The following is a 25,819-nucleotide window of genomic DNA, read 5'->3' as shown; positions in this document are numbered from 1 at the left end:
AGGGATTCATCTTCTTGGTTCTTTCTGTAAAGTCACATTCAGACACTGTCTTTCCGACAGACCTGTTCTTCACCTGAGGACGGCTGCTTGCGTTGTGGCCGAAACGTCATGAGAATTATTTAATGTTTTATTTTTATTATTTTATTATTTCCCTTCTACGTGACATTACATTTGTTTTCTCAAACTTCCTATTTCTCTCTCTAAATTTTGCCACGCTTGTTTGTTTATAAGTCCATTGTCTCTCCTCCGGCCGCTATGGGCAGGAATTCCACACAACTCTCTCATTGTTCTCTACCCCAATCCCCCCCCCCCCTCTCTCTCTATTTAAGGCCTCGACACAGAGGCGTTGTCTTTCAGTTTGTCTAAGTGTGTCTCTCTGCGTCTTTCTCTGCCTGTGTCTCCGTGTCCGTGTTCTTTCTCTCTCAAATTTAGCAATCTTTGGAAGAACGTAATCAACCAGGTAGGGTGTTGACTTGTATTAGCCGACTCTGTGTTGTATTGCATTATATTTCTCAGTGTACCATGTTTTTTTTCTCATTCATTCTTACCTGATGGTTGATTGTGTTGCGATCGATACGTCGTATTCTATAAAAAAAAATTGCACGTGACTTTACCGAAAGAACCAAAGAGTAAGAAAATAATAGTTATACAGTGCTTCAGAGAGCACGGTGGTGTTACACTGTTTGTATGGAACAATATTAAAGTTTGGTTTGCAACTGGGATTAAACCAGGGGCATTGGCCTCTCTGTCACCTGCCAGTGCACGTGATGTTGGTACTTTTGTTGCTGTTGGTTTATGGTGATAATTGTATTAGTGGTTACTAGTGATGATAGCAGTGATAGATTTGGTGGTAGTGTTTGATGTGGTGATGATGCAGGAATGTGCCAGTAGGAGTAGTGGATGTAGTTGACATGTTGAAAGTTGTGGTGGCGATGGTGGTATGAAAGTGGCTGCCACGGATCTAGTGGTGGTGGAATTATTTTGAATCTGGGCGGCAAGAGAGCATCAGGCCCAAGTGATATCAAGTCACCAAAGAGGGTCCACATGAGTTATGGGGAGACAGAAAACCTCGAACTTGCCCCACCACCTTCCCAGTCAGGTCAATCCCACACCCTTGTCAATAACACATCAGCCAGTGATCCATTATACTTGTGTCAGCGAGCACAATTGACTAATCATCCCATGGACATTCCTCAACACAAGCCAATCGCTAAAAGCACATGCATTTTCATTGGTATTGACCAAATATCCCATTGCTGAAATATTACCTGCAAATTACTCAATTGGGTTTACTCATGGAAACATCGTCCCCCACTACCTGTGGCACCTTGAGACATTGTGAAAGGTGTCGAATACGCGCAAAATGTTATTGCAAAAACTTGGCAGGACCAAAGTTTAAAAGTCTCGACTCGGGCTTCCCTGAGTAAACAAGTGTAATACGAGAGTTCACTGGCGGTCGCCGGTCAGTGGGATAGACTCCGCCATCAGCCAATCAGATGGATGCGCCAAATTCAAGGGCGGAGCTCAAGGGTTCTTGTGGGTAACCATCCAGAAGGTTCGTGAGGGGGCGTGGCTATAGGCAGGGCTTGGTGACGTGGATGAAGGGTTATAAGGGGAAGCAGCTCGGGGTCAGTGTGTAAAGTCTGGAGGAAAGTCCACGTCTGGCGCCTCAGGCACGCCAGCGGCCACGTGTCGGGCCAGAGGCTGTCTCCTTGCGCGTCGTCTGCCAGCGGGAGCGTGAGCGAACTGCGCGGAGCGACAACATCTAACGCGCGGAACGAGAGTGGAGCGGTGTCGATGTGAAGAGAACGCAGAGCTGTCCAGCCAACCAGAAAAAGAAAATACACGAACTACAGATCGTTGTTGAAGTGCTTTATTACACAAGAGTAATAAAAACTGGCACTCTAACCTCAAACAGCGCAGAAAAACTACTAACAGTTTCTGTAACGAGGACTAATGTTTGTAATATAATGCCTCTAACATGTATGTTGAACTTCTTTCGCACGGTACGTAGCCAACCGACCTTTGACAGTTGAAAGCATGAAACAATTATACAAGCGATATGTAGTGAGTGGTCAATCGCTGTCTCGCACTGGGCACGGCGGTAAGCCTCGGCGTGTAACCCACATCGTAAGTTTCCGCTGTCGCTGCTGCTGTGTACACACGGAGAGAGAACGGTGTCCTTAACACCACTCGATGTGCTTCTGCGGCCGTCTGGAACGCTCTTCTGATAGGAAACCACTGGAGCTATCCACTTAAATCCAGACTGAAAACTAATTTCTTTATAATTGCTTTTTGTGTTAAATTTGTTCTTCGCTCGCACCTCCGATGCCCATGATTGGCTACGTACTTTGGGAAATAAGTTCAACATACATTCACTCGGGTGCTCCCCACCCACCACCCTTGCTATGATGAAACTTGTTTATTCAGAAAAGCCAGAAAGAGTCTCAAGAGTTTTTCAGGAAGTTCTTGCCAAGTGTTCACATTTGGCGATGAAGTTTGTGTGCCACACCAATTAATTAATTATTTTAAAGGTTAAATGTTGCATTATGTTTTGGCCAATACCGGTACATTTTTTACGTCATTTTGGATGTAGCTATGGGAGGAAACTGGCAGAAATCTCTTGCAGAACAGGGGGAGAGAACATACAAACTCCACATGGAAAGACACCCGAGTCAGGAATCAAACTCGGGCTCTTCTTGCTTTGAGGCACAAGCGTTACCACTGCGCCACCCTGCCCGCCCTTGTAAACAAAGTAACACTCGTAATGCCGTACACTCAGGGGGCAGCGGTAACTCAGGCCACATGTTTGAAGGCCACATTTCACAAGATGTTTTCTTTAATTAACAAAGCTTCACACGGATGTCACTCACAACCCACGAGTTGCATTTTTCTTTCAGCCAAAAATACACGCATATGTATATGAAATACCAAATGCCAACGTCTGGTATTAACCTTTTTTTAATTACAGTATCTCTTAAATCTAAGTTTATCAACAACAATGAAACGGAATGTTGATTTGATTGAGGTTACGCCAGGTTGTATTGTCTCAGATTTTCCTGCAAGCAGACTGCTTTCTCATGACACACAGTGAGTGAGCACGCTGCGATTCAGTAGAATGGGGAAGCAGCGAGCGGTGCTTGCATTGACCGCGCAGAAGATTCCTAGCTTTGCTCGGGATCAGTCTCTTTCATCCATGGCCGGCGCACTTCGGGTACACACAGTGACACCCCCCCCCCCCCACCTTGTCCAAGGCCCCACGGCCCAACAGGCCGCACGCAGCCGCGCGGGGGGGACACCCTGTGCCTGCTCACGCCGTGTGGGCCATATTGGGCGGCACGGACCCAGGGACTGTCGCGCCACTCGGGGCTGGGACGCGCTGCCCGCCACTTGTGCCCGAAATGGCCGCAGCTTCCTCTCTGCCGGCTGCCGCATCCAAAGAGGCGTCGTTTTCCTGAACTGCAGACTTGTAAGGGACGCAAACATCGCCTTGTGTTTGTTTATGCAAAAGAGCCTGAGTGTCGATCATCATGAGATCTTCATCCGCAACAGAATCTTTTGGGAATTCATCTTCACAATGCGCAGAAGAGGACTGGTTTGTGGGCGTGCTGACAGGTGGGGTGTGAGGCCTTGGTGAGGCTGCGTGCGGCTTTATATGCAAGATGGTGGGTGGATTAGCCTGTGGGCTGGTGTGTGGACTGGCATGTGGGTTGGCGTGTGACGGCCCGATGCTGCTTTCACAGTCGCCACGTACGTAGCGTGGCGCACGGAAGGCTCTCCGGGCCACTGGCGTGGAGGTCGCGACGAGGGGAGACACGGGCGGAGGTGAATGGATTCCGTTCAGGTAGCTCAGGCTCCTCTTTCTTTTTTCCTGAGCAAGATCATTAAAACAGTCGCGACTCATCAATGTGGCACAATGGTAACACTCGTGCCTCACAGCTAGAAGGACCTGAGTTCCTATCTGTGTGCAGTATGTTCTCCACCTGTTCTGCGTGGGTTTCCTCTGGATTTTCTGATGTCCTCCCATAGATAAAACATAAATAAACCACAGAATGTAACCGGTATTGGCCAAACATTCCAATGCTGAAAAATGAACTGCAAACTACTACATTGGAAATTACACTCTTTGGTTCTTTCGGTAAAGTCACGTAGAAAATAAAATCAAATAATAATAGAATACGACGTTTCGATTGCAATACAAGCAACCATCAGGTAAGAATTAATGATAAAAAACAGACACGGAAACAACATCGGCAGACACATGCAAAGAGAGGCACACAGAAAGACGATCTGAGAGAGACACACACCAAGACAAACGGAAGGACCTCAAATCTGTGCCGAGGCCTTACTAGAGAGAGGGGGGAGGGGCCGGGGCAGAGAGAGGACTGGGGAGGTGGACAGACGAGGGGACCAGCGGACAGACGAGGGGACAAGGAGGGAGCAGCGTGGAATTCCGGACCACAGTGGCCGGAGAAGAGACAATGGTTTAGAGCAAGAAAATCGAAAGTTTGAGAAAGCAAATTTAGTAAAATTAAGAAGTGTAATGCAATGCAATGCAGAGAGTCGGCTAACACACAGTTAACGCATAGCCTAGTTGATCAACGTTCTCCCAAAGATTGCTAAATTAGAAGTAAAATGTGAGTTGTGAGAGGTGGTTCAAACTAGATTCTCCTTTCTTGTCTGTTCCACACTTAACTTCTAATTTAGCAATCTTTGGAAGAACGGTAATAAACCAGACTATGCGTTAACTGTGTGTTAACCGACCCTCTGTGTTGCAATGCATTACACTTCTTAATTTTATTAAATTTGCTTTCTCAAACTTTCGATTTTCTTGCTCTAAACCATTATCTCTTCTCCGGCCACTGTGGTCCGGAATTCCACACTGCTCCCTCCTTGTCCCCTCGTTTGTCCGCTGGTCCCCTCGTCTGTCCGCCTCCCCAGTCCTCTCTCTGCCCCGGCCCCTCCTCCCCTCTCTCTATTTAAGACCTCGGCACAGATTCGTTGTCCTTCTGTTTGTCTTGGTGTCTGTCTCGCTCGGTGTGTCTTTGTGTGCGTCTCTCTCTGCATGTGTGTCTGCCTATGTTGTGTCCGTGTCTGTGTTTTATCATTCATTCTTACCTTATGATGGTTGCTTGTGTTGTAATCAAACGTCGTACTCTATTATTTGATTTTATTTTCTACGTGACTTTACCGAAAGAACCAAAGAGTAATTCCTTCAGTCACAAAAGCTTCGAATCGAGTTTGGTGTTACACAATGCAGCAGCAGCATCACCCCCCTGCTGCAACAAAAACTTTGTAGAACCCTCAGCGAGGCTCTCGTGGGTAAACTCGTTGTTACATTATTACTCGTGTAGAGGGCGCAGGACCTACCAGGTTGATGGAGGCTGGGCTGATGGAGGTTGGGCTGGCTCTGGCGGCCGCGGCGCTGCTGCCGCTGCGCTGCAAACCACCGCCGCTGCGCTGCAAACGGCCGCCACTGCCGGGGCTCGGCTCCTCCAGCTGTGCTCCAGGCCCCAGAAGCTTCTCCTCTACCTCCTGAACAAAGCTCTTCACATCCTGTATGGACATGGCGTGACACAAAGTGGACACGGCGTGACACAGAGCGGACACCGTGGGATGCAGCGTAACGCAGTGTGGACACAGCATGACACAGCATGACACGGAGCGGACGCAGTGTGACAGTGAGGACACAGCGAGGACACAGCGTGTGACACAGCGAGGACACAGCGAATAAAGTGACATTGGTCGCTCTGATGTTAGACGGTGTGGGCACTTCCGGATACTGCAGCAACTTCAGCAGAGAGGTGATGCGTCTTTATTTGCATCAGAATCACCTGTTGTTATCTATATTCGGTACCATTACATTGCACCCATTGGCTCATAGGTAAATCAAAGTCCAAGCGATTTCCTGCTCAAATGAGCATTGACGCGGTGCTCATCTGTTTACAGCCTTGAGGCAGTGGTGGAAATTCCACATGCCGATGGCAGGAATGAGTTTACATATACGACAACCACTCGAATTCCCCACAGACCAATATAATTGTATCAACCCAGTAGGCACGAATGGCTGAGCCGACCTACCCCGCAGGAGTCAGACTCGCGAGCCACCCGCCCGCTGCCGAGCGGAGCAAGATGTTATCTACCTCGCCTGGTATACAGGAGGTCGTGGGTTCTATGGCGACACCGACTCCTGCTGTATATTTGGAGTTTGCATGTTCTCTTTGTGGTCACGTGCCTTTTTTCCCAAGACATCTGGTTTTCCCTCCACATTTAGAAGTAACGTGCTTTTAGAGTATTTGGCTGAAATAAATGTCTAAATGATAAGCCGCTTCGTTGAGCTATCGTTTGTGGCCAGCTCGCTTCTGATAAAGAGCTGGTAAAATTTAAAAAAACGTTTAGAATTTCTCCACAACTCTGGATGTCACCTGATGAAACTGGTTGTAATTGCTGGCGAAACGTCGCAGTACTAGAATTGTAAATGTTGGAGGTTTACTCTCCAACACACCGATGTGCTGAACTAGTCACTAATTGGCATGTTTTAATCTTGATTTGAAGCTTTCGTAACTGCAGGAATCCATACTTTGTAGTTCTTTCGGTAAAGTCACGTAGGTAGAAAAATGAAATAAAACTAAAAAATATATCACGACGTTTCGATCGCAACACAAGCGGTCGTCTTCAGGCGTAAAACATAATCCAGCAGTGTAACTGCTGAACCAACGAGAGAGCTGTTACAACAAGAGGTTATTTATGTGGCGATGGGCAATCAAGGTGCCTCTGCATTAACGGGCTGGGGTCTCACTAACGCGGCCACCTCTGCTCCCTTAACCTCGATTTATCGATGGTTCTGGCTGTGTGATGGGCTTTGTGTCTCACTAGCGTGACCACCGTTGCGGTTGTTCTCTTGCGTGAACACGCTTGCCTCTCACAGCGCAGTTGGCAGCGCCACAGCTTGTGTTACACATAGACATGACATTAACTTGCTAATCCCCCTAATCTCCCTGCCTAATCTCTCCCCCAAACATAGTGCTAATCTCCCATTAACACTGCTGTTGTGCACATATGCGGTGACGATACTCTTATGCGCACCAGAAGCTCATTTCATGCTAATCTCTCTCCCTAATCTCTGTCTCCATAATCTCCGCCATGAACACAACTGATATGCTTGCGTCCGGGGATGGCATGTTTTGTTTACGTGACAAACCTTACTAATTGGTTGCGTCGGCTGGTGGTGGCTTTAACGACACTTTTATGTTTACGCGATCTAACCCAAAAACATCTCTTATGGAGTTTATAGTTTAGTTGAGTACGCCTCACGCCGGTACGCCACCCTCGCGCCGCTTTACCGGAACGGCGGCTCTCAGGGCAGAATGTCTGTGGCGCAGATGCTGCTCCTTGGGGTTGAGGGAGAAGCTGGAGAGCTCCCCGGCAAACAGCACGGGGGTGGCGGTGCCAGCGCGTGGCGCTCCCGCCGGCCGCCACTGCAGGTTGGTGATGGCGAGGATAGCCTGCGGGCGCACCAGCTCCTCGGCCGCAGCCACGGCCAGGCCGCCCCAGATGCGCACGTTCGCCAGCCGCCGGCCCTCGTCGGCCAGGACCACAGTCTGAGTTCCTCCCCCTGCCGGAGCCGGCCATGAGGAGCAACGGTGGAATCAACAAACACCAAACGCTGCCTGTTAGTAACAGTAATCATCCGGACTCAAAATCTAAACGAAACTTTTTATATTTTACCAGCTAAGGCCCAATGAGCTATGCAGCTCTTTTTAAAAAGAGACCTGGCCACAAATGATAGCTCAACGAAGTGGCTTAACGGTCCGTTGTCTCTCTCTCAAATTTAGCAATCTTTGGAAGAACATAATCAACCAAGTAGGGTGTTGACTGTTATGTTAGCCGACTCTCCGTGTTGTATCGCATTAGATTTCTAAGTTTACGAGGTTTGTTTTCTCTTTAATTTGTACCTGATGATGATTGCTTGTGGTGCAATCGAAACATCGTATGCTATTATTTAATTCAATTTCTTTCTACGTGACTTTACCAAAAGAACCAAATAGTAATTCCTGCAGTCACGAAAGCTCCAAATCAAGCATTAGAATGATTTGCTTACAAACAAGCTCTACATGCCATTAGAACTGCAACAACAAATGAAAATGTGTTTTTAGATGCCCTCTGCGTGTACCTGAATCGTTTGTTCAATAAATACTTTTGGAGAAATGTTTGAAAGTGTTTTAAAACTTCGCACAGGGCATGGAGGTGCGTGTGCGCGTACCTGCCAAGCTTTGTATGGAGATGACGATGCCGACAACGTCTAGCTCCGAGTATGGGGGCCAGAAGTCGGGCAATGACAAATCGAAGAAGGCCACAGCCTGCCTTGGCTGGTAGATGGTGCCTATCAGCGCATCTGAAGCCTGGGCCACGGCGATGGAAGGATGGAATGCATTAAATTACAAATCACCTCAGTTTTTTATTTTCCTTTGTCTCTTTTCCAAACAACTGTGGTCATGGCCCCACGTCACAAGACGAAGGAACGTCCATTCAGAGAAAACACCCAACAAAACAAAATCTTATCGCTACACTCGTTTACTCAGGAAAGCCTCACCTAGGCCAAATACTCTCATTGAGGAGGGTCCTCCCAGCGGAGGATGACGATGGCCGTTTCCCAATCAAGTAACGTGCGAGTCGATTTTGACCTGTAGGTACGTACGTCGCGCCGTACGTAGCCAACCGTGCTAATGGCAGGTGCAGGAGAAAAGACTTGTTGGAATGACACCACGGGATAGTAAATGCCCACTGCGAGTGAAGCAGACAATAGTGGCAAGGCATTTTATGGTTACTACAACCGCAGTAAAAACCAGGGTGGTCGCCGGATTCGAACCACAAACCCCTGTGTCACGGCCCCGGTTCAATGCCGACTGCTTCTCAAGCATTAAGCGCTGCAAAAGTAGCCAAACAGATTGCACTGGACAGAAATCTAAGCACTTGGATTATGTTTGATGCGATGATGATCACACGGTTTGGGAAAACTATACTAACTTTTTTTTTATTTACCAGGTCAGGCCCACTAAGCTATATAGCTCTTTTTCGAATACGACCTGGCCACAAATGATAGCCCAAAGAAGTGGATAATCACGTGGAAATATATAGCAAGGCAAATACTTTAAACGCATGTTTCTAAATGTAGAGGGTAAAACCGGAGGATTCAGAGAAAAATCCACACGACCATTGGGTTAGAGAGAGAGAGAGAGACGCCGCAAACTCCAAATATACAGGAGGCATCAGGGTCGGGATCGAATCCACGACCTCCTGCAAAGCAGGTGAGGTAGTAAACATCTCGCCACCGTGGCACCCCCACGCCTCAAAAGTCATCTCTAGCTACCTGCATTTGCTGGTACTTGGTCTTCTTGGAGGATGCAAGCTGCACGTCTCCAGCGTCAAGATGCCCTCTGCCCTGCGACGCGGCCAAGTGGTGAATGCGGAAGCGCAGCCCCTCCCTGAGCAAGCAGTGCAGCTCCGGCACTGGCCTCCAGATGCTCAGTATGTTCCCTGTGCGGTCACACACACAGTCCCAATGCAAAACCAATTGGCAAGGTGGCTCGTATTCGGCCACTCATTACACACTTCATGCACGTTGTGCCTGTAGACTAAATTAAGTCGACGTGATACAAATGTAATAAGAGCCATGTATGGCTCACGTGGCGATCGGCTTGCCGGTCCCGCTTTGTAGCCAATAAGGGGAGCGCCAGGGAGCATGGCCTCGGCGTGATCACGGCATGTTAGCTGGGGTCATTGGCTTGGCCAATCTGGGCCTCAGCTAATGGGAAGCCGGATCAGAGGCGTGGTCCCGGGATTGACGGGGAATGATCTGGAACGGGCTAAGCTGACTACGGAGGATTGGCTTAGGGGTACCACGTGACCGAGGGATGAAGAGGGGGAGAGACGAGGGAGTCGGGAGGAGACCTAGGAACGAAGAGAGCAGGAGCCACGCGCGTACGGGGCTCGGGGTGCCACGTGCGCGAGCGACTTAGCTGGTTGTCTGCCCGCTTCCCGTTGCCTGTCAGCAACGGGGAGTGTGTGTAACTGTGGAAGTGAAAATAAAGGACTGATTCCAAGAGCCGTCTCGAGAAGGTTTATTACACAAATAACGGTTTTGCAGGTTGGGCTGCAGGTTCGGCGTTTCCCCTCTCAAGCTCTCACCATGCGCAACTGCGGGCAGAGTTCAATTGAGCTCCGGAAGAAGCCCGAAGCGGTGCGCAGTAACAGCCGCTGGGGACGACGTCATAACTCGCGCTGCACCAGCCAATCGGCTACCAAGAATACAACCCCACGTAATGTGGCCACCACGCCAGTCACTCACGCAACGTTGCTATGACGACACGATTAGTCTATTGTTAGATATAACATAGACGTTGTCACTGGCGTGGGTGCCCACTCATCCCTGTCTCCGCGCAATCACACAGATCCCAACTGCATTGGTAAACTACGAGGTCTGGACATGGTGAGCCCAAGTCACTTTTTCGGCAGGGAGGAATAACAAAGTCCAATCAAAAATATCACTTGATACAGTAGACGCATTGACAACGACGAAACTATCACGAAACCCTCACTGGTATCTGGATTAAGTGAAAACAAATGTCAGAACGACACGTACATATTCACCAGAGCTTATCTGCCATACTACGTGAGAGAAAAATTTCACCACAGGACCAAAAGCATGTTTGTTTCGAGGGCCAGGCATTGTGATACCGTTAAGTTGAGGCGACGCTCACCGTTATTCTGCATCACGAGACCCAGCTGAGCATACGAGGGCCCAAGTGGACGCACCAGGCGGGCGTTAGTACCTGCCGTGTGCGACCTTCCACGGTCGTCTCCGTAGCTGGCGACCCGCAGCTTCCACAGCGCGCAGACGTCCCTCTGAGTGCCGCCGCTGGAGCCGTCCGCGGAGGAGAGGGCCTTGCGCAGCTCGGCCTGCATCTCGGTCCTCTTCTGGTCGGCCAGGCCCTGCCGGTGGCTGTACAGGGTCCTTGCCTGCTCATGACTCAGGCACGACTGCAGCCCACGTTAATTCAACAACACACACAGCGGTGTGCAGCAGTGCACGTAAAATAGCTCTCTGCGTTATCGAGAGCACCAGCTCAAAATAACTGAATTGTGTGGCCATTTTGTCGCCTAGATCACCAACTCAAAGGGTTGGGAAATGCAGCCGACCACCAGGCAGCAATGAAACAAAGACAAAACTGAACGAGTTTAGCCCTCATTTTGACTCATCAGTACGGTACAGACATCAATGTTCGCTGCCGCCACATGCCTCTAGGAGCCCCATATATGGACAGGATTTGGACCGTTACACTATGGGGACCCCTTTAACGCTTGGCCAACGGCAACTAGAATTCACATTTTCCTGTGGTCATGGTGTGTTCGTCATTGACAGATGTAAATAGTCGCAACCCAAAAACGTGGTGGCATTCATCACGAGCAGGCCACAGAAGACAGTGCTAAGAAAAAGGCTTGGCAATGAACGGCAGTGGAATTCCGAGCTCGGGATAAACAAATCTGGAGTGAAACTACGTCAGCTATCACACACCCAACAAAACACAAGACCAGACATAATTTACAAGTTGAATATTTTCCAAAGAATGGTGGCAATCCCTGCGGGCCATACCGTGTTCACGTCATAATTACTGCTCCAGAGAAATGCAATCGGGGAGTGGACTAAGATTGTTGCTTCTTCGTGACCAACAAGACGCTCAAACTACACACAGACACCAGAAATTCAGTAGCTCTGCGATATTAATAACAATTGGTTTTTACACGTTCATTACCTCCACATAGCAAGGATCCACTGAGTCCCTTATAGCCTCATAAAGTTCTGCTCCGTCTTGCAGGGCCTGGATCTCCGCCATGCTCTTCCTTGGTTTATTTCTGTCCCGTCCTTTTCTCAAACAATGACAGTCATATCAGTGTTATTGTTGTTCCGCACATTGACCCAGGAGAGCCTCAATTAGTCTCAAAACTCACTTCCATTAGACCCACGACCAGACCAGCTTCCATTAGACCCAGGAGCCAACCTGCTTCCATTAGACCCACGACCCGACCTGCTGACATGAGACCCACGACCCGACCTGCTTACATGAGACCCACGACCCGACCTGCTTACATGAGACCCACAACCCGACCTGCTTACATGAGACCCACAACCCGCCCTGCTTCCAATAGACCGACGAACCAAACTGCTTCCATTAGACCCATAACCCGACCTGCTTCCATTAGACCCACAACCCGACCTGCTTCCATTAGACCCGCGACCCGACCTGCTTCCATTAGACCCACGACCCGACCTGTTCCCATTAGACCCACGACCCGACCTGTTTCCATTAGACCCACGACCCGACCTGCTTCCATTAGACCCACGACCTGACCTGTTTCCATTAGACCCACAACCCGACCTGCTTCCATTAGACCCACGACCCGACCTGTTTCCATTAGACCCACGACACGACCTGTTTCCATTAGACCCATGACCCGACCTGCTTACATGAGACCCACAACCCGACCTGCTTACACGAGACCCACGACCCGACCTGTTTCCATTAGACCCACGACCCGACCTGCTTCCATTAGACCCACGACCCAACCTGCTTCCATTAGACCCACGACCCGACCTGCTTCCATTAGACCCACGACCCGAACTGTTTCCAATTAGACCCACGACCCGACCTGCTTCCATTAGACCCACAACCCGACCTGCTTCCATTAGACCCACGACCCGACCTGTTTCCATTAGACCCACGACACGACCTGTTTCCATTAGACCCATGACCCGACCTGCTTACATGAGACCCACAACCCGACCTGCTTACACGAGACCCACGACCCGACCTGCTTCCATTAGACCCACGACCCAACCTGCTTCCATTAGACCCACGACCCGACCTGCTTCCATTAGACCCACGACCCGAACTGTTTCCAATTAGACCCACGACCCGACCTGCTTCCATTAGACCCACAACCCGACCTGCTTCCATTAGACCCACGACCCGACCCACGAGCGGCTCAAGCCCGACGTGAAGCCGCTGTTAGAGGCCAACCCGGAGCCGCGGCGGCGATGACAAGTGCGGCTGTGAGAGCCCTACCCTTGTGCCGCTCGTCCAGGTCGTTCTCCAGCCGAGCGTAGAGGCTCTCCAGCGCTCGCTGCTGCTCGTCGCTTCTCCTGCGCGCCTCCCGTTCCTCGGCGCGCTCGCTCCGGAACACGTAGGCCCCACTCGCCAGCTTCTCCATCCACTACAAAAGCACCACCGACAACACTTTGTCATCGATATCGTCACCACGTTTCTGTTTGATCACAACTGTCGACGCTCTTGGGCAGCTGTACAGTGGGAAGGCTCCCGTCTCACAGCAACAAGGGCCCTGGGTTGGATTCCCGACTCGGTTTCCGTTCTGTGTGGAGTTTGCACGTTCTCCCCCTGCGCTACACGAGTTCTATTGTCTTTGAGTAGGTGAGCGACGGAGTGGGTGAGCGAATGGGTGAGTGGTTGGGTGAGTGAAGGGGTGAGTAAGTAGGTGGGTGGTTGAGTGAGGGGGTGAGTAAATAGGTGAGCGAGTGTGTTGTTTAGCCCTGCAGTGTGGTGGTTGAACGAAGTGTGGATGAGACGAACCAGTCAGTGTTTGGTAGAAAGAGTCCTCAACGTGGGTGGAGGAATCGTCGAGCGAAGCTTAAAGGAACAGTAACCACGGTGACAAGGAGGCTACTGACTGCCAATGAGCAAGTGACTGGCGCCCAGTAGCGGTGGTTACTGCTCGGCTGCCCAGCGCTGGCTGCTGCGAGCCTACGGGCAGGGGTGGTTGGCGGTGAGCATTACCTGCAGGGGGTAGACGCGCAGAACCACCACGTCCACGCAGCCTACGGCTCCGCCGTGCGCCAGCAGCGAGGACACAGCCAGGGGGAAGGGCCCCGGGTTGCGATAGAAGCCGAGGCGGACATCCCACCTCGCCCGCCTCGTGCTGTTTGCGCAGATCTGAGCAGAGAGGGCACAATCATAATAATAATACAATCCCTTCTTCTATTAACGCCACGTGTTTTCAAAACGCGAATTGGATATAACGCGATGAATGTATTAGGGAACACATTTTTATAATGCAGATGCGAATTGGACATAACGCGATCGAGTAAACGGAGCTACGTCGCGTGAGTATAAATAAGCAGTCGTATGGCTGCCTGGGCATAGCATCACACAAAACGGGATGCTGCTAGATGCTTCTAGATGCTACCCACGCACACCTCAGTCTTTATTCAGCCTGCGTACGCATCTCACGTGTTATCGCGGACTGTACTTTACCCTATATTATTTATTATATCGCAATTTTCCCAGAAAGAAGTGTTCTTCAGGAACGCCACTGCCACGTTATAGGAGAACAGACTGTACTTTATCTGTGTAAAGCGTGATTCCTGCTTAGAACATCCCACATGCGGCGGCGGTGCCGCCATCCGGCAGTAGCGCATTCGCCGCTTGTTGCAGAGGCTCTCCAATCTATTCCGGCGGGCCGCCTCCGGTTAATGCTGCCAGGTGCATTAACGGTAAAAAGCTACGCTCCATCTGCTTTACGGTGCCCATTAAATATCGCTTGACATAGTTCGCCAACAGGAGGTCGTCGTGTGTGCCGGCGTCACGATCCACAATGGAAATTCCTTAGTTTAACACGTAGGATTTCGCGACCAGTATTATTCATAATAAAGGTTTTTGGGTTAGATCGCGTAAGTATGTGTCGCAACCCTCCAACCACCCGACAGGGCCAATCAGTAGGAAATGTGAAAATCAGTAAGAAATGTGTCACGTTAACAAAACGCCAATTAGTTACCGGTGTGTTTGAAGAGTGAATTCACAACATTTACAAATTGAGTTGTACGACGTTTCGCTGGAAATTAAATCCAGCATCTTAGGACTATTTGCTAGAATAGTGAAGCCATCCACCTGCTTCCGGTCTTAAATAGTGCAGGACGACGTCATCATTGAACCCCATCAAGTTTCGAGATCAGAGGCGGAGGTGGGGGGTATTGTAATTATATAATAGATTAGTAATCAGTTAATTAGTATGTGATTCCTCGATAAAGAATTGTAATATGTATTGTGTATTACTTAATAATACGCTTCCAGGCTGCACTAAGCCTGTAGCTATCAGAGCAGTTAAAATTATTTGTATTTCTCTCAATTTCGATGGATTCTCTAATTAGTCTTGGCCAGAAATTATTAGTTTTACATAACACTTCAACGTTATCAAAATCAATTGAGTGTCCTTGTTGGCAAGCATGTTCTGCCACTGCTGACAGTTGTGTTTGAGAGAATTGAATGTTGCTTTGGTGTTCTTTTAGTCTTACGCTAATGTTACGTCCCATCTGTCCAATATAGCATTTACCGCATAAGCAATTGATCTGATATACAGGGGCAAGAGAGGAATTACCTCTCAACCTTCCACATCCGCATCCCCTCACACACCACGTGTTGTTTAGCTGCTGTTCTTTCTTCTATTTAAACTTAAACTATTTTTTAGCAGGTAAGACCCACTTAGCTTTCTAGCTCTTTTTCAGAAGCGATCTTAATGAAGTGGCATATCATGTGGAAATTTATAGCAGCCAGATACTCAAAACGCATGTTGATTCTAAATGTGGAGGGAAAAAACGGAAGGCCCTAGAAAAAATCCCTGTCACCATGGGGAGAGAGAGAACACGCAAACTCCAAATATACAGAACAGGTGTCACAGGGTCGGGATCAAACCCATGACCTACTACATCCTCGGCGAGGGAGTTCACATCTTGCCACCGTGGCGCCTTTTTACCATGGCGATCAACACTCTGAACGTGATCAAGATTTTTGGAGGCCAAATTTCCCCACTGGATGACCGCATCAGCGCCATCAGAATTCGAGAATTATCAGCTACGTTTTCAAAATATAGCCATCCCAGCAGAGGGAAACAATTTACTCCTCCAGGTCAACTCCTGGGGAACAAGTAAAGGTCGACTGGCAGTTAACTTTGTGAAACTAGCAAACACTGGCTGCAATGTATGCATGGATGTTGACCTTCTTTCGCCCCGTACGTAGTCAACCGTGCGAATCGAAGGTGCGGGTTAGGACAACCAAAATGCAATGTAGATTCCACTGAAGGCAATCGGAAATAATCCAAACATTGGACGTTTGCTTTTTCCGGATGTGGAAAGAATTAGAATGTGTCTGTAAAGTGAGCCCAATGTCTCCCCTCCTCTAAACCCAGGTGCACAGAGTTTGGGGACTTCTTCTGTCCACGGAGTGTCTGTGCCCCCCTTCCCCACGTCGTAGATCGTGCTCTGTACCGGACTCATGTTGAAATACAAGAATAAACTAAAATAAAGAATGTGATCCACGTGTGAACGATGCGGATTGGGACGCACCGAGCACAGAGCCGAGTAACATCACACACCTGTTCAATATCGTTCAAACAAAGCGGTCAGGAAGTCGAGGGGGCATGCGTGGATGTGACGAAGCCACACTCATCATACGTGCCACCCATCAGGAGCTGCGTCTGTTTTTCTCTCACTGTTATATTAATTTCTACTCTTATTACCTCACAATTAAAATATTTGAACAAATCAGCGCATGTACCACGAGTGCTACGTGTAATGTCACCAGTGCTGTTCTACCTCCATACAACCGTTGACGGACAGATTTTGATTGAAATCGGAGAGCATCACACTCTGTGAATGTTCCTTGTCAGTGAGGCTTTCCCGGGCTAACAAACAGTACAAACAAAATAATGGTTTTAGGCTGTTACGATGTAACATACACTTCTGTAACAAGCTTTAAGTCAAAATAATTGGGCAAAGTCATTGTTGAAAGAAAACATCAACTTTTACAGTTCATATTAACTCTCTCACGGCTCAGATGTAAATGTAGTCATTTGAAATTTACCCACATTAATAAAACAAAAATGTAAAAAAGGGGAAGGAGTGACGTGGGAAGGAGGCATTACCGCCTGCCTGTGTGCATTGTAACCATCAAGAGAGGTGAGTGACTTGAGAGTGAAAGTGCACGGCAGGGAAAGCACGAGACGAGGCCGGCACGATGCGGCCTGTAGCGGACCCGGGGAAGCCGCCATTGGGCTCAGGCTCGCGGCGACTCTCTCGCGGCGACTCCCTCGCGGCGACTCTCTCCCACCTTGAGCGCGAGCGAGGGGGGCGCCTCCAGAGGTGGGCAGGCCTCCTGCGCCCCGACGAGCTCCGCCCCATGAACGATCAGCTTGTGGCCGACGCGGACGCGGCCCTGCCTAGTCAGCGCGGCCAGCGGTGCATCCAGCAGCACGGGCAGGGCGTACCAGCCGTCCGAGAGCTCGAGCGCTAAACCCAGCTCGGGTGACCCCGGCGGCCCCGGCCCGGAGGCGACGTCTGCGCCCGTGAGCTTCGAGACAAGCAGCACAAGCGTACGCGAAGCGACGTCGTCGCGCTCCACTATCTTCCTGATGGCCGACCTCTTGCTGCCGTCCACCTCCACGTCGTACCTAAGGGCGCAGCACCCAGCTCCACATCAAAGGAAGTCCACTGTGTCATGTGTGATGACCAGGTTGCTTCTGAAAAAGCTCATAGTTCAGTGGACTTTATCTGGCAAGATGAAACAAAAATAGTTTAGATATATTTCCTATACTTTTCACTCTTATTGTGTTTTTGTATTATTTCTTGTTGTAACGTTCTGACCCATCCCTACTAGGCATCTGTGAAAAAGCTTGATAGCTTATCAGATCCCTCCCTTTTAATAAATATTTTGATTCTGACAAGCTTGGGCCTTTATTAGAATTATTGTTTTTCTTGCTTACCCAAGAAAAACTATTTTAGGAGCATCCTTCCAGGTTTTCAAATTAAGGGCTGATGTTGCTATGTGTAATCCCAAGTGAGTCATTTGCAGATTCTTTTTCAGCACTAGGGCAGGTGATTGGCCAGTGCCAGTTAGCGTATGTTTTGTTTAGCTATGCAAGGAACCCAGAGAACATGGAGGAAACCCATGCAGTTCTGAGGAAGAACGTACAAACTCCACCCAGACAGGAGTCTGATTCGAACTCGGGCCCTTCTTGCTGTGAGGCATGAGTGTTGACACTGCGCCACCCTGCCGCCCAATACATTGGGAGGACCTGTGGAATTGCACGCCTCACGTGATGTCATCCTCGCCTGGGCGGTTTTGCCGTTGACCGTGACCCAGTGCCTTTGAGTGCAATGCCCATGGGGCCAGTGAGGACGCAGTGTGGGCTGGGAGCTGGGACTTGGGAGCTGGGAGCTGGAGGCTGGGAGCTGGGAGATGGAGGCTGGGAGCTGGAAGCTGGGAGCTGACCTGAACTTGAGCTGCAGCAAAACAACCTCTGGGGTGAGGCAACGACCAGCAAAGTGGGCAGGGAAGGCGGCCTCCATGGCGGCCAGCTTCCACACGAGCCAGCGGTAATGATTGTAGGCCCACGCAGTGTCCACCAGCCCAGGGTCCACGCCCGGCGTGTCCAACAGCGCCCTGGTGCAGCACGTGCCACCCCACAGCAACGAGCATTCGTCAGCCTACAGTGCGCGATCACCCGATTTCTGACAGGAGCGGACGCTTGCTTTTGACAGAGCGCCCCTCACACCGCGGCATCTCACAGCGCTTCATACGCGATGAACAACTTGCATTACATCTCAACACATTTGAAAGGGCGTCCCCCAGTGGCAGCTGTCTCTGTGGGCGCAAGGTGATTTAGCACTTGACCTGCAAGCGGGCATTAGTCTGCCAGCCGGGGAAAATGATTGCTGCTGCTGTGTGTAATCCCAATTGAGTAATTTGTGGGCGATTTTATTACTTGGAAAATTTGAACAGAAACGCTGGCACACAATGACATACTCTTGTCTAAACACCATCAGGGGATCTTTAACGTCCACTGTGAGTGAACGGGTTGGTGATTGGATGAGTGGGTGAGTTAGTGACTGGGTGAGTGAGTAGGTGACTGGCTTGAATGGGTAAGTGATGATTGAGAGAGTGGGTGAGTGAGTGGATGAGTTGGTGAGTGAGTGGATGAGTTAGTGGCTGAGTGAATGGCTGAGTTAATGGGTGAGTGAATGGGTGAGTGGATGGGTGAGTAGGTGACCGGATGATTGAGTGACTGAGTGGTCGAATAACAGGTAACTGGGTGAGTTGGGTAGGTGAGCGAGCGGGAGAGTTAATTCTCTTCTCCCCTTCCCTGGCTCGGTGCTTCCCCATTCCCTCCCACTTTCCTCCTGTGTGTTGTTATGTCTCCGAGACGTCGGGCAGGCTACGGGGCGTGTCACCGACGCACGCTGCGGTCGCGGTTTGCCAACGGGGTCGTACTTGTAGAACTCCTCCTTGCCGGCGGTGCCCACGTGGTCGGGGACGAGCAACCCGCCGTCCGCCAGCCGGAAGCCGGAGCCCCCGCACACCGCCCTCCAGCTGAAATGTTGCTCGCAGCGGAAGCGGAATGCCTCAGCGGTGTCCGCTCGCACGTCCGTCACGCCGGCGCTGACCCCGCAGCGCAGCAGCTGGGAGGGCCCACGGCACGCACACGGCACCTCATCATCGAGCGGCGCTCTCACCATTACGAAAAGTGGCATGCATGTGAGTAGGAGGAGGCGGTTTCTCTTGTAATAACGTGAATTTCGCACTAATTTTGGGACGGTGACATGGCCCAGTGGTAGCGCATTCACCGCTTGATGCAGAGGCTCACGGTTTGAATCCAACAGGCCATCCTGGTTAATACTGCCAGCGTTTTAACTGGAAAATACTACTAGCCCACTGTGTGCTGGTGGCACGATCCAAAGAAAAAAAATAACCATGACTGCAAAATCCTGCCAGAACCCTCCTGAAAAAGTGAGGATTTCCTGGGTTAACAAGCATAACAAGAAAAGTATATAACGTTGAGATTCTTTGTTTTTTCATGACCATAAATGTCTATTATTTGAGACGTTATTTAAATTGTAATGTCACCAAATAACGTGAAGCTACATCTATATATAAGGGAAATTTGTGATTATGTGTGTCTGTTAAAAATATTTAACGTACTTCCCGACATGCAACAAACTTGAAATTTGCCATGTGGGTACTTTCCAGATTGTACACCATGCAAAAATTATAGAAATAGACTTTTGTGTTTTTTTTAGGGCATGGGGGGGGGGGCGCAATAATGCATATATTTTGCACGGCCAGTGAACTGTGACGTCACATCTGTGATGTCACCCGCATGCGGAAGCGTAATGCAGTGTGCCTGCTGATGTCACGCACCCCCCGCCCCAAACCCTCCGCGGGCAAAAGTGCCATACAAATGTGTTGCAGGTCTAAGGCGTTCTTCGCGGAGCATTGCGTTATTATTTCAGTCGTTTATTGCCGTACGCACCCTGAAAGTTGCGTGTGTCTGCTCAAGCGCGTGTATGTGTACCTATGGACGCGCATGTGTGTGTGTGTGTGTGGGGGGAGGTTCGGAGAGCCGTAAGGCGCTGCAAGGATGGGTGGTGGTCGCGGGTTGCTGAAGAGATGGAGTCTGCCTCAGTGGCCCTGTTCACCTTGGAGTGCGACAGGGATGTCCTCTGGCTCCCACATTATTTAACACCTATTTTGACAACGTAGTTAGTGAAGCCTTCAATAGCTGTACCGGGGGAATTTCCATTTGGTACAGATATAATGGGAGGCTGATCGACGCCCGGGTGCGATCAAGGGATGGCTCCCTATTGGTCAACCACGTTATGTATGCCAATGATTTGGTAATAGCTGCTCATTCAGAAGAGGAGTTGGAGACGCTGCTGCTGAGACTGGAGCGTGCCACTAAGAGGTGGGGCCTTACCATCAGCCCCACCAAAACTAAGCACCTGCCTGGGTATTTTGTACCATCGGACACTCCACCCCCACAACTCTCAATCGGTGATGGAGCAGTAGTGGAGAGAGTGGAGAGTTTCCCATACCTGGGCAGTGTGCTTATGACCGGCTCCAGTTTAACAGCAGAGGTCTCACTCCGAATCAGTCGAGCGGCAAAATCTTTTCATCGGTTGCGTAACGCTGTGTGGAAGCTACCTGGTCTGTCGCTCCGCACGAAGCTTCAGGTCTTCTCAGCCACGGTCATTCCCTCCCTTCTCTACACTTGCGAAACGTGGACCCCCCTAATGGAGCATCTTCGCCGGTTGGAAACATTTAGGCTGGCCTGCCTACGATCCATCCTGGGTTTAACCAGGCTGGATTGTGTGAGGAGCTCACAAATCCTTGAAAGATCTGGGCAAAGTCCCATCGGTGAGCTCCTCCGGCAGGCAAGGCTGCGTTGGCTGGGTCATGTAGCCCGCATGCCCAGCCACCGCATGCCTAAACAGTTTTTGTTTGGCCGGATCGAGGGGGCTAAACGGGCGCGGCACGGGCTAGAGAAGAGATGGAGTGATGTGGTACAGGAGGACGTGGAGCTGAGTGGACATGCCGATGACTGGTACCAGCGGTGTCAAGATTGGCCTCTGTGGAGGAGGCTCGTGAAGGACGCTATTGGGCAGTTGGAGGCAGTTGCCCTCCAACAACAACGGAGGGTGGAGGAGCGACGCTCACAACAACGAGCGGAGCGCCGGGTGGCTAAAGCACAGCAAGTTGGTACAGTAGGGGGCACAGGTGGTGCATCAGCCAGTCATCTCGGTCATGACGGTCAGTCGACCCGTGGCACCTGGGTCTGCCCCGTGACCTTCTGCCAGCGGGCGTTCGACACTTCACGTGGCCTCAAGGTGCACGTGGCCTGGCACAAGCGTCGTGGTGACGTCACCGCCACTTAGTGGCAAATGGCGGTTGTTGTTGGAGTGGTAGTGTAGTGGTTAGCGCGCTGCGCTAGGAACCCAGCGACCCGAGTTCGATTCCCGCTCACGGCCACCACTGGTGACGATTATTTTAACCGCTCCTGGGCCTCCCCTAGGTCGACTCAGCCTCAAACGAGTAACTGGTGTGGTGTGTGAACATCGCCACTAGGGAGACAAAGGCGGCCGGTCAAGGTGAATCCAAGTCCCGGGCAAAGCCGGGTAAAGCTAGTTGTATATAAAGTTACGTGCTCGTGGCACTGCTATGCAAGGACAGTCTGCCTCAGCAGCAGATCATGCTTTCCCACCTGATGATGGACGCTTGTGTCGCGCCTGAAACGTCGTGATTTATTTTATTTTATACCTACGTGACTTTACCGATATAACCAAAGAGTATGCAAGGGACTCAAGCGTAATTCACTTGGCGACAGCTATTTCAACAACGGTCGTGGAATCCTCCCTCTCGTGGCCGCGTGGGCAGCGGGCCCCGTGGTCACCCCCAGGGAAGTGGGCAGGGAGGGGGTGGCGGGGGGGGTGTGAGGGGGGGGTGAGGGGGGGGGTCCCCACGGCCACGTCCTGCGAGATTCCCCACCTGCTCGTGACCATGTAACCCCGGCGTGCCACCGCCGACGGCCGAGCGCAGGGAGACCCTGGCAGGCGCCGCGCCCCGTGCCGCCAGCAGGCCGCCGGGCAGCGCACGCTCCGCCTGCCCTCGCTTCTGGCTCACACGCAGCTCCTGCATCATGCGAGCGCTCTCCAACCGAGCCAGCCACTGGGCGCTCCCCACTCCTGCTCCACCGGGGCACAACAACAAACCAGTGCAGCCATCAGGGTTCGGCCCGCAAATCTCTGCAACAAACGGCGCATCTGCTACCACAAGGCTGCGTCCCGGCCCCAAGGAGTACGAGGCTGCTCAACGGACGGCACGCATCGTGAGGACTGCTTCTTAGTTTGTCATCTTTCCTGTGAGTAAATAACTTGTGTGATTTTGGTAGACTAATGTACATTTTCCTGCAATTGCTCGAGATTAAATCAATACAAACTTAATCAGATGCAGCCATAAAAAAATTCCCTATTTGCATTCAGCAATATAGCAAGTGCCGTCCGATGCAGCCGTATTAGACACGCAGGTACGTGGCGTCCAAGCAAAAGCAGAGATTTTTGTCAAGGGATTTGTGTTGCTCGTGAAGGTGGTCGCGTAGCCACGAGTTGCAAACAAACCGTCCTCGGCCGGGAGCGGCGGCGGTGATGCAGCACCGTCACGGCTCGTCAGCGGCGAGCAGCGTCCCCCCACGTGCTGGTCATCGCCGCCCACGACCCCGGGCTCGCCGCTCAACGTGGTAGGCCGCCCGGCGACACCGGGGAACCAGCCTCCGGATGGCGGCGTGTGGATGCCCGCAGATAAAGCGCGCACGCCCCGCGCTGCCGGCAAAGCCTTGGGCTGGGAGACGCGGAAGGGCGGCAAGAAGGCTCCGGCCTTGTGGCTGTGCGTGTGCGGGGCGCCCGATGGGCTCGCAGTGCCCTCGGCCAATCCCTGCTGCCGCTGCTGCCTCGTGTCGATCGCGGGAGCAGCCTGCTTCTGCTCCCTGGGGGCACGTCAAATGATAACGTAACAAATCATTGGATCAGGCCGTGTAATGATGTGGGCACATCCGTGTCGTTCAGACGCTCCGCTGTTAAAATTATAACGTCACGCGTACAGCCATTTAATGCGCCATCATTGTTTGAGCTCGCCAGTAATTTAAAGAATAATCATCAACCAAATGTAGCAATTCGAAATTATGTTCTGTTTGCAATTACACTAAGTATCTTCAGGGAAAGAAGAATAAATTCCAGGAAGTTAGAATAACTGTGCCACCTGAACCAGCTTCTTAAACAGGTGCATGACCTCACAGAAAAAAACAGGTCATTACCTGACGTCACGCAAATATTAAGCACCAATCATAACACTGGCTGTAGAAACCTGCGTGAGAAGTTAACAAATTATATGGTAAACAGTTTGCTGTCAGCAGATAATTCTTGAGGTGGCACTGAGGAGGTGATTGGATTTGGGGAAGCAACAGAGAAAGGTGCACCAGCAATCAAGATGAGAAGTGAGAAAGGCATCGATAAGGGTCTCAGATGTAGAACAATGTCTGCGCTGCATTGTGATGACACTCAACTACATCGTCAGTATTGCTCAAACACACAAGCACAATTCTCGATAAAAAAAACTGTAGAGGAGATTTATAGCTCATATTCTATAATTATGCAGCAATTATCATTCGGCCGTGTGAAAACAGGATTTCCCATGGCTTTACAATGCGCAGGAGACAATACAGTGGATAATGCAGACAGCCCTACCTGAGGTCGTAATAAGGACTTGAAACGGAAGGCCGCAACACGGTACCATGTGGAAGCCGTCTCCTCTTCTCATAAAAGCCTGAAAGATAAGGCCGTTCCACTTTAATCAGTGCAAGCAACGCAACAATAAAATTGGTTTAATTGGGTTTCAGCATTCACGAGCAAATCATTCGGCACTGTGTGCACCGGGGAAGCGGTGCGATGTGATCCACGGTGTGGACAGCCACGGATGGCAGAAGGACACAATGTCACCTTACAAGGTGCCAAGTGACATCATAACAAACAATTAATGACACGTACATAAACATCTGCAATCTGTAACTTATACACGTATATTAACATTTAAAATCTAGAACCTATGAAGCAAAACAACTTCTATATGACAATACATGTATCATTTATAGTTGGATTTTGCGGCTGCATGACTCCTAGCATCAAAACGCATTTAAATACAAGTACATATTGATTTAAATGTTAACTTCTCGGAATGTAAAGGTAATGGACTGCATAGTTTAGGGCAATGGTTCCCAGCGTACGGTCCTCAGAGCCATCACTACGATCTAGAGTCGTTTCAATTTTGAGAAGTGTGCACGGTGGCAGTACGCAAAAACATTGGGGGTTGTGAGTGACAGCCCACGGGTCCAGACACGCTGAGAACTACCGCTCTCCATGACACCCGACTGGTTAGCTGTGAAGCCACTGCATGGCGCTGCGGAGTCTGCCAGAGCGAAGGGCATGAGCGACGTGCACTGTGGAGCTCACCGTCTGGGCTGCTGACGCTCGGCTCCAGCAGAGGCTCCGGCAGAGGCTCCGCGCTCGCCCCCACGTCAGACTCGGACAGCAGATGCCGCTTCAAGGGTGGCTCTCCTTTGCCCAACAAGATGTATCATCATTATTATTATGCAAACATTAAGTTAAAATCTTGGATGAATATAAAAAATATGCACATCGGCCATTCCAAGCATAAAAAAACACATACGGTGGAACCGGTATTGGCCAAACATCTCAATGCTGAAAATTTTACTGCAAATTATACAACTGGGGATCACACACACCAACATCGCCCCTCACTGCAAAAACTTGGAAGGACCCTCCTGAAAAGTCTTAAGACTAAGTCAGGCTTTCCTGGGTAAATAAGCATAATAATAATAATATAATTTAAAATGCACAAAAATATTATATAACTCATTGTTCAATGCATTGTTATTATTTACTTACGGATTTTACATTTTTCTCCTCATGTTATTCTAATTGTGCTATTGTTGTTGTGCCAATGAGATGACATGTCTTAGTGAGCAGCGCACATCCCCGTACTCGAGCGACCACAGAAGATTATATCACAAAACTACTTCTAATATGACCTCACATCCACACTGTGGGCGCTGCACCTTCCTGCATGTTTGCCGCACGGCAGTCAAACCAACATTTAACGTTTTAATCCTCAGGGCTAGAATGTTTGCCAAGTTAAGTGAACTTTTGTGGCACGATGGGGTTTTTTTGTAGAGCCATTGGTGACTGGGCTGAGACCACCAACTCACCACACTTGAGAACCCAGTTTAACAATGGATGGCTGCCTAGATTTCAGTAGAGGTTTTGACTGCTGAGCCACCTGGCCACCTCGACAAATCCAATTTTAATCCATACGTGTTATCCAAAGCCTCAGCAACGTGTTTTACCAACAGA

The 25,819-nt window shown here is 50.2% G+C and overlaps 1 protein-coding gene across 1 annotated transcript; it reads right to left on the bottom strand.

Moving 5' to 3' along the window:
• Positions 1-1,857: 1,857 nt before the first annotated feature.
• Positions 1,858-25,005, bottom strand: BRCA2 (BRCA2 DNA repair associated). The gene is made up of 16 exons (XM_078864214.1): positions 24,899-25,005; positions 24,137-24,215; positions 23,015-23,379; positions 22,386-22,582; positions 19,335-19,522; positions 18,336-18,506; positions 17,175-17,514; positions 13,851-14,006; positions 13,125-13,272; positions 11,814-11,923; positions 10,833-11,040; positions 9,371-9,537; positions 8,264-8,402; positions 7,344-7,615; positions 5,371-5,556; positions 1,858-3,871 (listed from the first exon to the last, which is right to left on the bottom strand). The coding sequence occupies exons 4-16, from the start codon at positions 22,536-22,538 to the stop codon at positions 3,311-3,313; spliced, it is 2,799 nt and encodes a 932-aa protein (XP_078720340.1). The 5' UTR covers positions 22,539-22,582; positions 23,015-23,379; positions 24,137-24,215; positions 24,899-25,005; the 3' UTR covers positions 1,858-3,310.
• Between the last annotated feature and the right edge of the window lie 814 nt (positions 25,006-25,819).

Source organism: Lampetra fluviatilis, chromosome 17, assembly GCF_964198595.1.
Source record: "Lampetra fluviatilis chromosome 17, kcLamFluv1.1, whole genome shotgun sequence".
Lineage (NCBI taxonomy): Eukaryota > Metazoa > Chordata > Hyperoartia > Petromyzontiformes > Petromyzontidae > Lampetra > Lampetra fluviatilis.
Note: the sequence above shows the minus strand (reverse complement) of the source record. Positions and strands in the feature narration are given on the sequence as shown.